General features: G+C 43.4%; 1 protein-coding gene across 1 annotated transcript in view; it reads right to left on the bottom strand.

Moving 5' to 3' along the window:
* The window catches only part of usp34 (ubiquitin specific peptidase 34), a 133,071-nt gene that overhangs the window by 53,255 nt on the left and 61,764 nt on the right, over positions 1-18,052 (bottom strand). Inside the window, 10 exon segments of the mRNA XM_079553218.1 lie at positions 2,424-2,502; positions 2,722-2,884; positions 2,958-3,130; positions 6,287-6,381; positions 13,649-13,726; positions 13,847-13,903; positions 15,326-15,472; positions 15,544-15,609; positions 15,689-15,852; positions 17,559-17,863. Of these exon segments, the coding sequence (XP_079409344.1) occupies positions 2,424-2,502; positions 2,722-2,884; positions 2,958-3,130; positions 6,287-6,381; positions 13,649-13,726; positions 13,847-13,903; positions 15,326-15,472; positions 15,544-15,609; positions 15,689-15,852; positions 17,559-17,863 (1,327 nt within the window).

The following is an 18,052-nucleotide window of genomic DNA, read 5'->3' as shown; positions in this document are numbered from 1 at the left end:
AGACCGAGATAAGGCCCGTTATACCTGAACACCGGCCCACAATTAACGGGAAAAGCCATTATCTATCTTTATTTTCCGGCTCTTCACAACGTAAGTAGAAGCTCCGTTGATTTGAATGGGATTTCCCAAAGTTCTACCGGTCATTATTTTCTGATAAAGGACGTCTGAAAAAAATACTGACGCTGCCAATGGTAACGGAGTTCGTGCTTTCATATCACTGAGAGTCCCGTCCCTGAGAGAGAAGTCGGGGAATCGCTCGTGAAGTTAACGTGAGTCTGACTTTCAACTTACCCAGAGATTCACCACCATTCCTTCAACTGCGCCTTCAGCTAAGTAGCTAGGCTAGCTGCTAGCCTTGCTGCTTCTAGCCTAGCAAAACGTTGCCGAGCAACGCGCAAACTTTTGGTCATTAAATAAACCTTTCGACCTTCATAAAAGCGTACGAAGTTTATGTTGTGTGTGTTCAGTTGGAAAATGGCCGAATAATAAGCAGATCATGTATAGAACACTGGTCATTATCGGGAAAATAAGCGAAACAAGACCCCTCGGCTTCGTGTCGGGGTCCGGTTCGCCCTGTCGGTGCTTATTTTCCCGATAATGACCAGCGTTCTATACATTATCCCTTACTTACATAGATGCAATTACACAATTCCTCCACTAGAGGAATGTGACGCCTTTTATACCCTGCAGGTGGCGCTTTATTGAGTCATGGTTCACAGATAATCTCTATAATGAGCGATGGGCCTCTGGGACATCACACTCATGCCCCTCACACTGTGAATATAAGAGGAAATAGTTTATTGTAACTCCCTCCAGGACCCACAGAACCTCAGACCTCTATTTTTTATACATTTTAGACAAATGTTTGCAAAGAAGTGCATGCTGGGAGTTGTCAGTCGTCAGTGCAGTTTGTAAATCTTCTAGTTTCCATTGAAAGGATTTACAAAGTTTGGCCTTTTTGTGATTTCTGTTCTCACTCCTCAACTCTAACTCTGTGGTGAGTTTTACGGTTTCATCTTAAACCTACTGTTGATCATTTGGTTTTGAGAAGTTTATTTGTGTTGCAGTCGCGAGAGGAACTTCATTAACGGAACGCACATTTTAAGATTGTTAAGTCATTTTACAAAAGTTCCTTTAAGTTATAAATGAAAAGATTAAAGTGTTGAGTCTCTGACGCGTGAGCTTGAATTCGGCAGAAACAAAATGCAGCTGTTGTCCTTGATTTGTAGCTTATGTAAGGATTAAACAACTCGGAGCACTTCGCGGAGTAACACCACTCCGCGTCGTGGTGTTCTTGACTCCGCGTCGTGCATTATAACGTCTAACGCGGCTCCTCGTTGTTTAATCCGCTTATACCAGGGTCCCACAAACCTAACATTTATAATAAATGTGTTTTTCATTGACTAAACTCTCTAAATCTGCCAGACTACGGGACTATTTTGTGTGGGTTATTAGCCGGTCACTGAAGGCTGGTCTCAGAGCGAGTCATTCTCCGCAGCTATTACGAGGATCTCAGTCAGGCTCAACGACACAACATCAGCACAGAATCACAACACAACAGGACTAACCCGGAAACACTTTTCCCTGGAAGGAAACACCGATATGCGGCACTCGTGGGCAGGAGTTATTTACCTTTTACAAGGTTTAACCTGAAGCTAAAGCTAGCTAGCTCAACCAGCTCAACTGTTTATGGAAACAGCTGCGGTGGAGTCGCTCACACCTGGGCCCCCCCAACTCAAACTTTTATGTTTGACTTTACTAATCCAGACAAAGATGCTTCAATGCAGGATCATTTTATGTACGCCTGAAAATGATGAATAGCCTTAACCGTTTTCAATAGAAATGTAAAGCTCATATGTTATTAACAGTAGCTAACCTAGCTGCTCACTCTCCTCTACAAACATTTAGCAAACACTAAATCCATCTCATACGTTCCTGTCAGTCACTAATTACGCCTTTATCTGACTCAGCTGTGTCATGCGTTGCTATGGCGACGCCACAGCGGAGTGACATCCCAGTGATTTAACTACCGGACTACGTGTGCGGTTACACCAAAATAATGCACCAGCCAATCAGAATCCAGTATCACCCAGACCATGGGATAAACTGTTTTAGTTCAAGCCAATGTTATTGTTTTGCTCATCACCTCCACTATTGCACTGAATATGACTTGACCTAAAAGTCCCGGGCCGGTCGTTTCTGCCAGTCCAGCCCTGTGTGGCAATAATCCAAGCTGTTCCTGATTCATGACAAATGAAACTGTCTCTTGGATTTGGTTTAGAAATCCATTATTCCTGAAGTTTAGTGAACTTAAAGTAGCCGTAGTCACTCATTCTGTCGGTGATTCGGACACAGCTTGACACGTTCTCCTCAGGAACTCTCCACTAAACGAGGAGTTCGAGGGCGGACATTCGGACACTTACCGTCATCTCTCCCCCGAAACACTCGGAGGCGAGCTGAGCCGAGTCGAACGGCTTCACTTCAGCGTCGTTAAACAGATACCTGAAACACAAGCAGACGTTAACATCACTCACCCCCAGGGCTCACGTCTCCATCACAAACCCCCTCCCTCACCACAAACCCCTCCCTCACCACAAACCCCTCCCTCACCACAAACCCCCTCCCTCACCACAAACCCATCCCTCACCACAAACCCCTCCCTCACCACAAACCCCCTCCCTCACCACAAACCCCTCCCTCACCACAAACCCCCGCCCTCACCACTTGTTGTTCTTGTAGGCGTGCGGGTTGACGATGTCTCGGATGAAGCTGTAGTAATGCCCTCCGTCCGCCGTCCCCGTGTGAACCGTGACCCCGATCAGGTCGTACTCGTAGCTCTCCGTGACCTTCGACCCTTTGGAGCCCTCGCCTTCTTCCCGGAAACCTGCGGAGACGAGCGTGAGTGAGACCCGCCCACACAGACGGACGGTAACGGGCGGAGCCGTGACGGGCCGTACCCTCTTTGCGCTCGCCCTTGCCCATCAGCACGTCCTCGGTGTACGGCGTCATGTCGAGCCTCAGCGGGAACGAGAAGTGGGTGTTGACTTTCTCCTTCATCATCGTCACCATGTTGAAGGTGTAGCGCATGGTGTTGAAGCTCAGGATGCGCGGCAGCTTCTTAAAACACGCCCTGGGAGGAGCGGGAAAAGCGTTTAGGGCAGAACCTCCGGCCCTCAAGGGGATTTTCAGAAACATTACGACACAGATCAGAAAGTGCACTGCAGAAAGTCAATATCAAGCATTAAATGAGTTAGCTTGTTGCACAATGTGGCTACGCTAGTTCCTCTGAGCTGAAGCTGTGGGCGCTAGTACTTCCTGTTCGTATTCATTTCCATTAAGATTAGTTCAGACCAGTGAGTTCCTGGTAGAAATATTTCCAGAGACGTTTATGTTTGTGAGGATCAGGGAGTTTGTCTTGAAGCTAAAGGCTAATTTAAACTCTTAACTCCCGCCTGAACCGAGAGGATCTTTTTTCCTCATGTCATCACATTTTTTTTTCCATCATTTTTGTCACTTTTTTGGTCACATTTTTATTTTATTTTTTCATTTTTTCGTAAATTTTTTATCACATTTTTGTAGTTTTTTTTATCACATTTTTGCCACTTTTTCATCAATTTTTCGTCCCTTTTTTGTCCATTTTCTTGTCACATTTTTGCCATTTTTTTGTCACATTTTTATCACATTTTTGTCACATTTTTTGTAATTTTTTTTGTCATTTTTTGGTCAAATTTTTATCACATTTTTATCACATTTTTGCCACTTTTTCATCAATTGTTCGTCCCTTTTTCGTCAATTTCTTGTGACATTTTTGTGACATTTTTGCCACATTTCCATCATTGTTTTCGTCGAGAAAATGTGCTCGGTTCAGGTGGGAGTTAAGGGGTTAATGCTTTACACAACTTGAAATAGTGCCTTTATATATATATATATTTTTTATAGCATGTTAGCCTTTAGCTTCAAGACAAACTATCAATCCTTCATGATCACAGGCGTCTCCTCTGAACTCGTTACATCATGATTTGAACACAGTAAATGATCATCTACCGGGAACTCACCGCCCACAACGTAATCTTTAGACAATATGATTTTTATTCCAGGAAAAGAAAACAGACAGGAAGTCCAGGCGCTCACACCTTCAGGTCAGAGGAACTAGCATAGCCACACCGTGCAACAAGCCAATTGAGGAAATGTTTCTTGTTTTGAGCGGTTTTCACTCATTTAGACACTTTTCCGGATCGAGTTTACTTTGCTTGTTTGAGGACATTTCAGACCAGTTCTAGGGTAAATCTCGCTTGAAATAAGAAAGTAAAATTGCCAATGAGATCAATTTTCTTGCCCCATTGGCAAAGAAAATGACCTGAAATAAGGACGAAATATATCGAAACGAGTCAGAAACATCTCAGAACAAGTGAAATAATCTGGGACAAATGCCCAACAACTTCTTAACCAGTCAAAACAACTCAAATGTGGATTATTGTGCTCAAATTGAGATGTTTATACTGATCTAGTTGATCTAGTGCTATTTTTAGGGTTAAATGGGAGAAATACTGTTAATACACACAATGAGGTCATATCATGTACGACTCAAAATAAAAATAATTTTAAGGAAGAAATGACAGAAACCTACTTGAATAAAGAGATTCCATCTAAAGTCTGAGTAGATTTGGTTTGGTCTTAGATCAGATAAAACATCTCATCACCAATGGAACAAGTCATTATTCTCTTAACTCAGATTATATTGTATCATTTCAAGTGAAAAACAAATCGTTTTAAAGGTAAAAGTTCATTTGTCTGATTTCAAAGTGGGTTTTATGCTCGTTCCATTGGCATCAGCATTTGTACACTGCAAAAAGTCATTAACTAGATCAGTATAAACATCTCAATTTGAGCACAATAATCAAAATTTTAGTTGTTTTGACTGGTTAAGAAGTTGTTGGGCATTTGTCCTGGATTATTTCACTTGTTCTGAGATGTTTCTGACTCGTTTCGATACATTTCGTCCTTATTTCAGGTCGTTTTCTTTGCCAATGGGGAAAGAACATTGGTCTTATCTCATTGGCAATTTTACTTTATTATTTCAAGTGAGATTTACCCGAGAACTGGTCTGTAATGTCCTCAAACAAGCAAAGCAAACTTGCTCCGATCAGGAAAAGTGTCTAAATGAGTGAAAACCGCTCAAAACAAGAAACATTTCCTCAATTCAAGTCATTTAAGCCAATGCTTGATATTCACTTTTGTAGTGTACAGAGCCGTGGGAAGATATTTTAGTTAGGGGGTGCAAAATACTTTTTCTGTGCTTAAATCCTATTTATTAACCTCTTAACTCCCGCCTGAACCGAGAGCATTTTCTCCAGTTCAGCTTTACCCAAATCCTGTAGGCCAGTGTAACGCCTCGTTTGAAAAACCTACAAAACTAAATGGATCTTTTTCCTCACGGCAGATTTTTTTCCATCACTTTTTTTGTTGGGCAGTCGACTCATTTTTGTCACATTTTCGTGACTTTTTTGTCACTTTTTCGTCCATTTTTTGTCAATTTTTCGTCAAATTTTTCTCACTTTTTTGGTCAATTTTTTATCATTCTTGTCATTTTTTGTAATTTTTTGGGTTAATTTTTTATCATATTTTTGTCATTTTTTGTCACATTTTTTTGTCTTTTTTTGTAATTTTTAGTCAATTTTTGGTATTTTTTTTGTCAATTTTTTATCATATTTTTTTCATTTTTTTGTCCCATTTTTTGTAATTGTTTTGTAATTTTTTGTAATTTTTTTTGCCTATTTTTGATCATATTTTTGTCATTTTTTGTCACATTTCGTCACTTTTTTTTTCCGTCAATTTTTCGTCACATTTTGGTCATTTTTTTTGTCTAATTTTTATCACATTTTTGTAATTTTTTGTCAGATTTTTTGGTCATATTTTTGCCACTTTTTCATCAATTTTTCGTCACTTTCTTGTCACATTTCCATCATTGTTTTCGTCTCAGTTCACAAACTGTCCACCAGGGGGAGCTGCAGCGCCCTCAGCACCCTGGGTTCCCACGGCCTTGCATTTGTATCTTTATCTTCATCTTAGATTCGTCCAAACAGACTCAAATTCAACATAAAGAACCTTTTATTCAAGCAGTTTTAAGTCTTTTATCTCATTTAAGATGCTCATTTTTCCAGTGTAGAGCTTTACTCGGCCCTCGGTCTTTACACAATGAAAAAACTTGGCCTCCGTGAAGAAAACTTGCCTCCCCCTGGTTTAGGACAAGTCGACATAAACGCTTCTGTGGCTTTAACGTCGTTACCTTTTCTCGGCTCGGACCTTCTTGCCGCACTGGGAGCACGTGTACATGTTGTCCCCCTCCAGCGTGTCTTTGATGGTCACCTCGTCCAGAGATTCCTGCAACAAACACCATACATGGGGATGTGTTGGGGGTGAGGGAGGCGAGGGAGGCGAGGGAGGCGAGGGAGGCGAGGGAGGCGCTCGTCTGATCAGCAGGACAAAGTGAGCTCACTGTTTACAAGGGATGGAGTAACTGAGGGCAGCTTTAAGCAGATTTAAAGGAATAGTTCTGTTTTTCCACACTGAGATATGTTCTAACCGAGCTTAGACGAGTTGATGTGTACCTGTCTGTGCTCAGTCACGCAAAACGACCAAAGATGTTGTTAGCATTTGGCCTCTCCCAGTATATTCCTATGGCTCCAAACGGGGGGAAGTTGGAAGTGACCGCGCTCTTCCACGGGCACAAAGACCAGACAGGTACGGATCAACTCGTCTCAGCTCAGGTAAGAACATATCTCAGTGTGGAAGAACGGTGAACTGTTCCTTTAAGTATCTTTAAGCCGTGTACATGAGTATATCAGATACCACGCATTATAATATAGCAAAGCAGAGATCTACATAAAACTAGTTCTTTGTGGGTTCAAAGGTCAATGGGCCCGATCTTGTGCATCAAAACGGAGACGATAGCGTGACATTTTGCCTCAGTAGCAGCACTTTGTGATCTTGCCGCTCCAGACTTAGCGCATTTAAGTGGGTGGAGACACACATTTTCCTCCAACCAGATCGACTCCGCCTCCAGGAGAGTGTTTCTGTGGTTGTGAGGTTGTGGGGGGTGAACATGTGCTTTTGTTTTGCTTCGCGTTCACGCCAAGGAACGGACGCTGTAGCTCTTTTCCTCTGGAGACGTGAACATGGTTTAGCTCACGATGGTTTAGCTCATGATGGTTTAGCTCACGATGGTTTAGCTCACGATGGTTTAGCTCACGATGGTTTAGCTCACGATGGTTTAGCTCACGATGGTTTAGCTCACGATGGTTTAACTCACGATGGTTTAGCTCATGATGGTTTAGCTCATGATGGTTTAACTCATGATGGTTTAACTCATGATGGTTTAGCTCACGATGGTTTAGCTCACGATGGTTTAACTCACGATGGTTTAACTCACGATGGTTTAGCTCACGATGGTTTAGCTCACGATGGTTTAGCTCACGATGGTTTAGCTCACGATGGTTTAGCTCACGATGGTTTAACTCACGATGGTTTAGCTCACGATGGTTTAGCTCACGATGGTTTAACTCACGATGGTTTAGCTCATGATGGTTTAGCTCATGATGGTTTAGCTCACGATGGTTTAGCTCACGATGGTTTAACTCACGATGGTTTAGCTCATGATGGTTTAACTCACGATGGTTTAGCTCATGATGGTTTAGCTCACGATGGTTTAACTCACGATGGTTTAGCTCACGATGGTTTAGCTCATGATGGTTTAGCTCATGATGGTTTAGCTCACGATGGTTTAGCTCATGATGGTTTAACTCACGGTGGTTTAGCTCATGATGGTTTAACTCACGGTGGTTTAGCTCACGATGGTTTAGCTCACGACGGTTTAGCTCATGATGTTTTAGCTCATGATGGTTTAGCTCACGATGGTTTAGCTCATGATGGTTTAGCTCACCTGGTTTAGCTCACGATGGTTTAGCTCATGATGGTTTAGCTCATGATGGATTAGCTCACGATGGTTTAGCTCACGATGGTTTAGCTCACGATGGTTTAGCTCACGATGGTTTAACTCACGATGGTTTAGCTCACGATGGTTTAGCTCATGATGGTTTAGCTCACGATGGTTTAGCTCACGATGGTTTAGCTCACCTGGTTTAGCTCACGATGGTTTAGCTCATGATGGTTTAGCTCATGATGGTTTAACTCACGGTGGTTTAGCTCACGATGGTTTAGCTCATGATGGTTTAGCTCACGACGGTTTAGCTCATGATGTTTTAGCTCATGATGGTTTAGCTCACGATGGTTTAGCTCATGATGGTTTAGCTCACGATGGTTTAGCTCACGATGGTTTAGCTCATGATGGTTTAGCTCACGATGGTTTAGCTCACGATGGTTTAGCTCACCTGGTTTAGCTCACGATGGTTTAGCTCATGATGGTTTAGCTCACGATGGTTTAGCTCACCATGGTTTAGCTCATGATGGTTTAGCTCATGATGGTTTAGCTCACCTGGTTTAGCTCACGATGGTTTAGCTCACGATGGTTTAGCTCACGATGGTTTAGCTCACGATGGTTTAGCTCACGATAGTTTAGCTCACGATGGTTTAGCTCACGATGGTTTAGCTCACGATGGTTTAGCTCATGATGGTTTAGCTCATGATGGTTTAGCTCACGATGGTTTAGCTCATGATGGTTTAGCTCACGATGGTTTAGCTCACGATGGTTTAGCTCACCTGGTTTAGCTCACGATGGTTTAGCTCATGATGGTTTAGCTCACGATGGTTTAGCTCACCATGGTTTAGCTCATGATGGTTTAGCTCATGATGGTTTAGCTCACCTGGTTTAGCTCACGATGGTTTAGCTCACGATGGTTTAGCTCACGATGGTTTAGCTCACGATGGTTTAGCTCACGATAGTTTAGCTCACGATGGTTTAGCTCACGATGGTTTAGCTCACGATGGTTTAGCTCACGATAGTTTAGCTCACGATGGTTTAGCTCATGATGGTTTAGCTCATGATGGTTTAGCTCACCTGGTTTAGCTCACGATGGTTTAGCTCACGATGGTTTAACTCACGATGGTTTAGCTCACGATGGTTTAGCTCATGATGGTTTAGCTCACGATGGTTTAGCTCACGATGGTTTAGCTCACGATGGTTTAGCTCACGATGGTTTAGCTCACGATGGTTTAGCTCACGATGGTTTAGCTCACGATGGTTTAGCTCACGATGGTTTAGCTCACGATGGTTTAGCTCACGATGGTTTAGCTCACGATGGTTTAGCTCACGATGGTTTAGCTCACGATAGTTTAGCTCACGATGGTTTAGCTCACGATGGTTTAGCTCACGATAGTTTAGCTCACGATGGTTTAGCTCATGATGGTTTAGCTCACGATGGTTTAGCTCATGATGGTTTAGCTCATGATGGTTTAACTCATGATGGTTTAGCTCATGATGGTTTAGCTCATGATGGTTTAACTCATGATGGTTTAGCTCATGATGGTTTAACTCATGATGGTTTAGCTCATGATGGTTTAGCTCACGATGGATTAGCTCATGATGGTTTAGCTCACGATGGTTTAGCTCATGATGGTTTAGCTCATGATGGTTTAGCTCATGATGGTTTAGCTCATGATGGTTTAGCTCACGATGGTTTAGCTCACGATGGTTTAGCTCACGATGGTTTAGCTCACGATGGTTTAGCTCACGATGGTTTAGCTCATGATGGTTTAACTCACGATGGTTTAGCTCACGATGGTTTAGCTCATGATGGTTTAACTCACGATGGTTTAGCTCGCGATGGTTTAGCTCACGATGGTTTAGCTCACGATAGTTTAGCTCACGATGGTTTAACTCACGATGGTTTAACTCACGATGGTTTAGCTCACGATGGTTTAACTCACGATGGTTTAGCTCACGATGGTTTAACTCACGATGGTTTAACTCATGATGGTTTAACTCACGATGGTTTAACTCACGATGGTTTAGCTCATGATGGTTTAGCTCATGATGGATTAGCTCGCGATGGTTTAGCTCACGATGGTTTAACTCACGATGGTTTAGCTCACGATGGTTTAACTCACGATGGTTTAGCTCACGATGGTTTAGCTCATGATGGTTTAGCTCACGACGGTTTAGCTCATGATGGTTTAGCTCACCTGGTTTAGCTCACGATGGTTTAGCTCACGATGGTTTAGCTCATGATGGTTTAACTCATGATGGTTTAGCTCATGATGGTTTAACTCACGATGGTTTAGCTCACGATGGTTTAGCTCATGATGTTTTAGCTCACGATGGTTTAGCTCACGATGGTTTAGCTCACGATGGTTTAACTCACGATGGTTTAGCTCACGATGGTTTAACTCACGATGGTTTAGCTCACGATGGTTTAGCTCATGATGGTTTAACTCACGATGGTTTAGCTCACGATGGTTTAACTCACGATGGTTTAGCTCACGATGGTTTAACTCACGATGGTTTAGCTCACGATGGTTTAACTCACGATGGTTTAGCTCACGATGGTTTAACTCACGATGGTTTAACTCACGATGGTTTAGCTCACGATGGTTTAGCTCACGATGGTTTAACTCACGATGGTTTAGCTCACGATGGTTTAGCTCATGATGGTTTAACTCACGATGGTTTAGCTCGCGATGGTTTAGCTCACGATGGTTTAGCTCATGATGGTTTAACTCATGATGGTTTAACTCACGATGGTTTAGCTCATGATGGTTTAACTCACGATGGTTTAGCTCACGATGGTTTAGCTCATGATGGTTTAGCTCACGATGGTTTAACTCACGATGGTTTAGCTCGCGATGGTTTAACTCACGATGGTTTAGCTCACGATGGTTTAACTCACGATGGTTTAGCTCGCGATGGTTTAACTCACGATGGTTTAACTCACGATGGTTTAGCTCACGATGGTTTAGCTCATGATGGTTTAGCTCACGATGGTTTAACTCACGATGGTTTAGCTCGCGATGGTTTAACTCATGATGGTTTAGCTCACGATGGTTTAACTCACGATGGTTTAGCTCACGATGGTTTAACTCACGATGGTTTAACTCACGATGGTTTAGCTCGCGATGGTTTAGCTCACGATGGTTTAACTCACGATGGTTTAGCTCACGATGGTTTAACTCACGATGGTTTAGCTCACGATGGTTTAGCTCACGATGGTTTAGCTCACGATGGTTTAGCTCACGATGGTTTAGCTCACGATGGTTTAACTCACGATGGTTTAGCTCACGATGGTTTAACTCACGATGGTTTAGCTCACGATGGTTTAACTCACGATGGTTTAGCTCACGATGGTTTAGCTCACGATGGTTTAGCTCACGATGGTTTAGCTCACGATGGTTTAGCTCACGATGGTTTAGCTCATGATGGTTTAGCTCACGATGGTTTAGCTCATGATGGTTTAGCTCATGATGGTTTAGCTCATGATGGATTAGCTCACGATGGTTTAGCTCACGATGGTTTAGCTCACGATGGTTTAGCTCACGATGGTTTAGCTCATGATGGTTTAGCTCATGATGGTTTAGCTCATGATGGATTAGCTCACGATGGTTTAGCTCATGATGGTTTAACTCACGATGGTTTAGCTCATGATGGTTTAACTCACGATGGTTTAGCTCGCGATGGTTTAGCTCACGATGGTTTAGCTCACGATGGTTTAGCTCACGATGGTTTAGCTCACGATGGTTTAGCTCACGATGGTTTAGCTCACGATGGTTTAACTCACGATGGTTTAGCTCACGATGGTTTAGCTCACGATGGTTTAGCTCACGATGGTTTAGCTCACGATGGTTTAGCTCACGATGGTTTAACTCACGATGGTTTAGCTCACGATGGTTTAGCTCACGATGGTTTAGCTCACGATGGTTTAGCTCACGATGGTTTAACTCACGATGGTTTAACTCACCTGGTTTAGCTCACGATGGTTTAGCTCACGATGGTTTAACTCACGATGGTTTAGCTCACGATGGTTTAACTCACGATGGTTTAACTCACGATGGTTTAGCTCACGATGGTTTAACTCACGATGGTTTAGCTCACGATGGTTTAGCTCATGATGGTTTAACTCACGATGGTTTAACTCACGATGGTTTAACTCACCTGGTTTAGCTCACGATGGTTTAGCTCACGATGGTTTAGCTCACGATGGTTTAGCTCACGATGGTTTAACTCACGATGGTTTAACTCACGATGGTTTAGCTCACGATGGTTTAGCTCACGATGGTTTAGCTCACGATGTTTTAGCTCACGATGGTTTAGCTCACGATGGTTTAGCTCACGATGGTTTAGCTCACGATGGTTTAGCTCACGATGGTTTAGCTCACGATGGTTTAGCTCACGATGGTTTAACTCACGATGGTTTAGCTCATGATGGTTTAGCTCATGATGGTTTAGCTCACGATGGTTTAGCTCACGATGGTTTAGCTCATGATGGTTTAACTCACGATGGTTTAGCTCACGATGGTTTAGCTCACGATGTTTTAGCTCATGATGGTTTAACTCACGATGGTTTAGCTCACGATAGTTTAGCTCACGATGGTTTAGCTCATGATGGTTTAACTCACGATGGTTTAGCTCACGATGGTTTAACTCACGATGGTTTAGCTCACGATGGTTTAGCTCACGATGGTTTAACTCACGATGGTTTAGCTCACGATGGTTTAGCTCACGATGGTTTAACTCACGATGGTTTAGCTCACGATGGTTTAACTCACGATGGTTTAACTCACGATGGTTTAGCTCACGATGGTTTAACTCACGATGGTTTAGCTCACGATGGTTTAGCTCATGATGGTTTAGCTCATGATGGTTTAGCTCACGATGGTTTAGCTCACGATGGTTTAGCTCACGATGGTTTAGCTCACGATGGTTTAGCTCACGATGGTTTAGCTCACGATGGTTTATCTCACCATGGGGTAAATAAAGTTTTTAGTTTGACCTGTGAGAGCCTAAGGCTTAAGAAAGAACGCAAGACAGCGCAATGTAAACCAGGAAGTGAATGTCAGCTGTGTTTCCATCAGTGCAGTCGCCTCCTGTTGTGACGCCCCCTCACAGGTGGCGGAGGCCAATGGCACATATAGCGCCGCCAAGAGCCTGCGCCGCCCCGTGCGCCGCCCCGTGCGCCGCCCCGTGCGCCGCCCCGCGCGCCGCCCCGTGCGCCGCCACAAGATCTGGCCCAATGTATCACAGGAATCACATTTTCTAAAACTTCCAAATCTTGTTCAGTCCAAGTCTGGAAAGTTTGGAGTCTGTAGGAGCTTAGTTTGAGTAAAGTGAAGATATGACTACGCGGATGTCGAAGTACTCCTGGTATTATTACGCCTTACAATATAGTTCCCCTTTTTATCCACTTAGAAAATCCATGTTTAATTTTGTGTAACTAGACTTGGATCGTGTAACTACTCACATAACTGTATTTAAAAAGGGAAAATGTGGAAGAGCTTCTATCTTCACCTGGTTTGGAGCTAAAGAGCAGGAGAGGCTAAATGCTAACGCTAATGTGCTGTGTTTACGTGACTGAGGACACGCGTGAAGACCAAGAGAAGACACGAATCTCAGACTAAACCACAGCAGGAAAGTTCACCTGCAGCATCTCGCCTTCAGGATTAATGTCACAACATTAAAGGCGTTTCTGAAAAGTGCACTCACGTAGATGTTCTTCATGTCGGCCACTTGGCAGCGCACCGTGTAGAACTCCTCCGCCGTCTGACTCACGTGGTCACAGTCCTGCACACACACACACACACACACACACAAACAAACAAACAAACAAACAAACACACAAACAAACATCAGGAAATACTGAAGGTTCACAAAAGCAGCAGCAGATTTATGCACGAAACTCACCAGAGAAACCACATTATTCGTGATGACGCCTCCAAACAAGGTCTTTACTGTGTTTTTCTGGAATAAAAATTACAATTTATTTATGTTGAATTTACACAAAACTCAAAGATAAACCTGACAACTTCTTAACCTCTTCACTCCCGCCTGAACCGAGAGCATTTTCGAACACCTCATTTGAAAGACGTTCAAAACTAAATGGATCTTTTTGTGGTGTGGCCTCGGGGTCAGACCAGCTGGAGGAGGTGTGGCCTCGGGGTCAGAACAGCTGGAGGAGGTGTGGCCTCGGGGTCAGACCAGCTGGAGGAGGTGTGGCCTCGGGGTCAGAACAGCTGGAGGAGGTGTGGCCTCGGGGTCAGACCAGCTGGAGGAGGTGTGGCCTCGGGGTCAGAACAGCTGGAGGAGGTGTGGCCTCGGGGTCAGAACAGCTGGAGGAGGTGTGGCCTCGGGGTCAGAACAGCTGGAGGAGGTGTGGCCTCGGGGTCAGAACAGCTGGAGGAGGTGTGGCCTCGGGGTCAGAACAGCTGGAGGAGGTGTGTGTGGATCGGGAAGTCTGGGCATCTCTGCTGAGACGCTGCCCCCGCGACCCGGCCCCGGATAAAGCGGAAGAAAATGGATGGATGGCACTTTTTTTGTTGGGCAGTCGTCTCATTTTTGTCAAATTTTCGTGACTTTTTTGTCACTTTTTCGTCAAATGTTGACATTTTTTCCTCCATTTTTCGTCCATTTTTTGCACATTTTTTGTCTTTTTTTTGGTACATTTTTCGTCAAATGTTTCGATTTTTTTGTCAAATTCTTATCACTTTTTCGTCCATTTTTTCTCAATTTTTCGTCAAATTTTTCTCTCTTTTTTGTCCATTTTTGTCTTTTTTTGGTGCATTTTTTGTCTATTTTTTGTCACTTTTTCGTCAAATTATTTGCATTTTTTTGTCAAATTCTTATCATTTTTTCCTCCATTTTTCGTCCATTTTTTGTCAATTTTTGTCTTTTTTTTGTACATTTTTTGTACATTTTTTGTCATTTTTTCGTCAAATGTTTAGATTTTTTTTGTCAAATTCTTATCACTTTTCCGTCCATTTTGTGTCACTTTTCCGTCCATTTTTTCTCATTTTTTCGTCAAATTTTTCTCACTTTTTTGTCAATTTTTGTCTTTTTTTTGCACATTTTTTGTCTTTTTTTTGTACATTTTTTGTCTTTTTTTTGTACATTTTTCGTCAAATGTTTAGATTTTTTGGTCAAATTTTTGGTCAATTTTTTGTACATTTTTCGTCACTTTTTTCTCAATTTTTCGTCAAATTTTTCTCTTTTTTGTCCATTTTTTCGTCCATTTTTTCCCACCTTTTTCACATTCTCATCCCCTGTTTTCGTCTCAGTTTTGTCGCTATTCTCACACCTTTTTCCCTGAAGCTTTTGGACTGGGGGGTAAAGCTGTAGAAAACGTGCTCGGTTCAGGCGGGAGTTCAGGGCTTAAACTGCTCGTACCAGGTCCTGGGACATCTCCTCGATCTTGGTGATGAGGTCGGTGAAGAACTCCGTCATGTCCTTCTGTTCTCCCGTGTTCAGAGGCTGTTTGTCCATGGTGTAGGTCTTACAGAACGGACGGGGGTTGTACGCCTTCCTCTCGCTCTCCTGAACAATCCAAAACAAAGGAATCAGGAATCACATGAAACTACGGACTCTCTGTGATCCTCAAAACTCACCATGAGGTACGTGAACATCTTCTGCAGCTCCAGCAGAGTCGTCTTGTGCTTGATGTCCTCGGCGTACTGCACAGAGAGGAGCACATGTCATTAACGCTGTAATGTTGATCGGTTTTAATGGCGCTGGTCGATGTGTGAGCCTCACCTTGGCGGTGAACACGGCCTGTCTCGCCTCGGGGATCATGTACAGCTGCTGGATGGTGGAGGCCAAGTAACACGTGGCTCCCAGGTTTGTGAGTCCCACGAAGCGGCACTCGGCCCGGACGTCGTCGTGAGGCCAGTAGTCCCACTTGTACGGGGCGTGAGAGGCTGAGGGAGGGGGAGAGGGAGAGAGTCATTCATTCATCAAGTGCATTTTAAGGGGCCATCAGCCTCTGGACACATTGGACTTTTTTTGTCCAGAAATGACAGTAAATGGAAAACATGGGGCTGAAAACCGTCCCCTGTGGTGCTCCGGTAATGATGAATGGTCAATGCTCAACTTAAAGAGTAGGGCTGCTCGATTATAGAAACAATAATAATCACGATTATTTTAGTAATAATTGAAATCACGATTATTCAAACGATTATTTGTTGCTTTAAAAAAAAATATATATTTCATTTATTCATTTTTATTATTATTTTAAAAAACAACTATGGACTAGATTTTCTTCGGACAATAAAACCTTTTTTGTTGTTGTTGTTTTTTTTTGTTTTTATAATATGCTCACGTTTCTAAACTAATCATATAGGGACACCTGCCCCCTGCTGGCCAGCCCTCACACCTGTCCAACAGAGCGGCGCGGCCTGATGACATCATCACACAGCGCTGATGTTTTTATGTCAAACCAAAGCCTGAGCCTTTAGCTCGAGAAATGTGAAGGGAACAGAAACAATCATCTCAGCGGAATGAAGTAATAAGAGTTTGTTTGAGCTCCGTTGATCTGCTCCTGAAGAAGAGTTTTAGACTTTTTCCACGTTACGATGTCGCGCTTCGCATCATGTGCTTCAAAAGAGCTCCGCTTTTTTCCATTTCCTAATTTTGATCTTTTTCTGTGAATATGAGGCCAAATTACATCAAGTAAAGAGTATCTGAGCAGAAACCTGAAGAGCACAGAAGCTGATCCTAGAGCCAGGACCTGCCTGTTGTTTAACCTACATCCTGCTGTGAGTGAGGCTGCACCTCTTACACGCCGCCTCCAAAAGGAGGAGATCCAGACTCTCATTCATGCAGAGATGGAAACAGGGTCTGCAGACGATGGTTGGATTTTTGGTCAAAGCCTGTTACAGTTTATGGGAAATATTAACCAGTTATTTTGCAAAGAGCCGCATTGTATTAAACATATCCAGTCATGCAAAGAGCCGCACTCCGATTGGCCGAGAGCCGCGTGTTGGCCACCCCTAGGGCTGCAACTAACGATTATTTTGGTAATCGATTAATCGACCGATTAATTTTTATGATTAATCGATTAATCGCTTGGCTGTGAAAGGTGCATGGAAATTGTATTTTTTTTATTTATTTTATCACATAGAGCTAAAGTGGCGCCGCTTGAGGACATGTTGGAGTAAACTTAAAGTAAACGTTTGTAGGAGGCTCTTTGTGCTAATTCTGCTTCTGATTGGACGAGACAAACACAGACATTTATGAAATTTACGATGTACAAAACACTGCAGACGCTCACTTTAAAAACAAAGTAGGTTTTCATCCAAAATACATAATTGTCATGTCTTTTTTGCTCAATTTTAGTCTGTGTTCACTAGAAAATGATTAATCGATTACTGGAATAGTTGACAACTATTTTAGTCATCGATTAGTTGTCGATTAATCGATTAGTTGTTTCAGCCCTAGTCAGCCCTGAACTATAACATGCCATGAAGGGGCTTAAATTCCACAGTCTCTGGTAAAATCCGGTCCTTCTCTGGTGCACATGCTAACAATAGCAATAGCACTGCTGCCACATGAGAAAAGTGAACATTGGCAGCACACGTGTGAAGCGTGACACTCACTCTGCACACGTGTGAAGCGTGACACTCACTCTGCATGTGCTGCGCCATCACCCAGTTGTGCAGCAGCCTGTAGTTGTCCACGGAGCCCTTCACCGTCTCCACCAGCAGGTCGTACGCCGCCGCTCGCGCCGAGTGCGACTTGCACTTGGGCTGCGAGCGGTCGGACAGGCTGGGCAGCAGGAACAGCAGGTTGTAAACGTCGCGCAGGAACTCCTGGCCCTCGCGGGAAAACTTAAAGGGAGGTTTGTGCTTCAGGACGCTGGTGGCCAATCGCAGCAAACCCGTCAAACCGTCGTCTTCGATGGCGCCGTCCTGCTGGTCCAGGATCTCCCGGCTGAGGACAAAAAGCGGAGCTCAGGTGAGGCTACGGGGACGAATTATAGACACTGAAAACTGAATGTGTCGGACGTGGGGCTCGACACCGACACCTGAATGATCTCCTGCACTAAAATACGTCTGGAACCAGAAAACAGAACTATAATGTGTGGAAGATCTGAACATTTACAATATAGGGTTCATCTCC

This window comes from Gobius niger, assembly GCF_951799975.1.
Source record: "Gobius niger genome assembly, chromosome: 3".
NCBI classification, from domain to species: Eukaryota; Metazoa; Chordata; class Actinopteri; order Gobiiformes; family Gobiidae; genus Gobius; species Gobius niger.
This window is presented reverse-complemented; position numbering and strand designations above follow the sequence as displayed.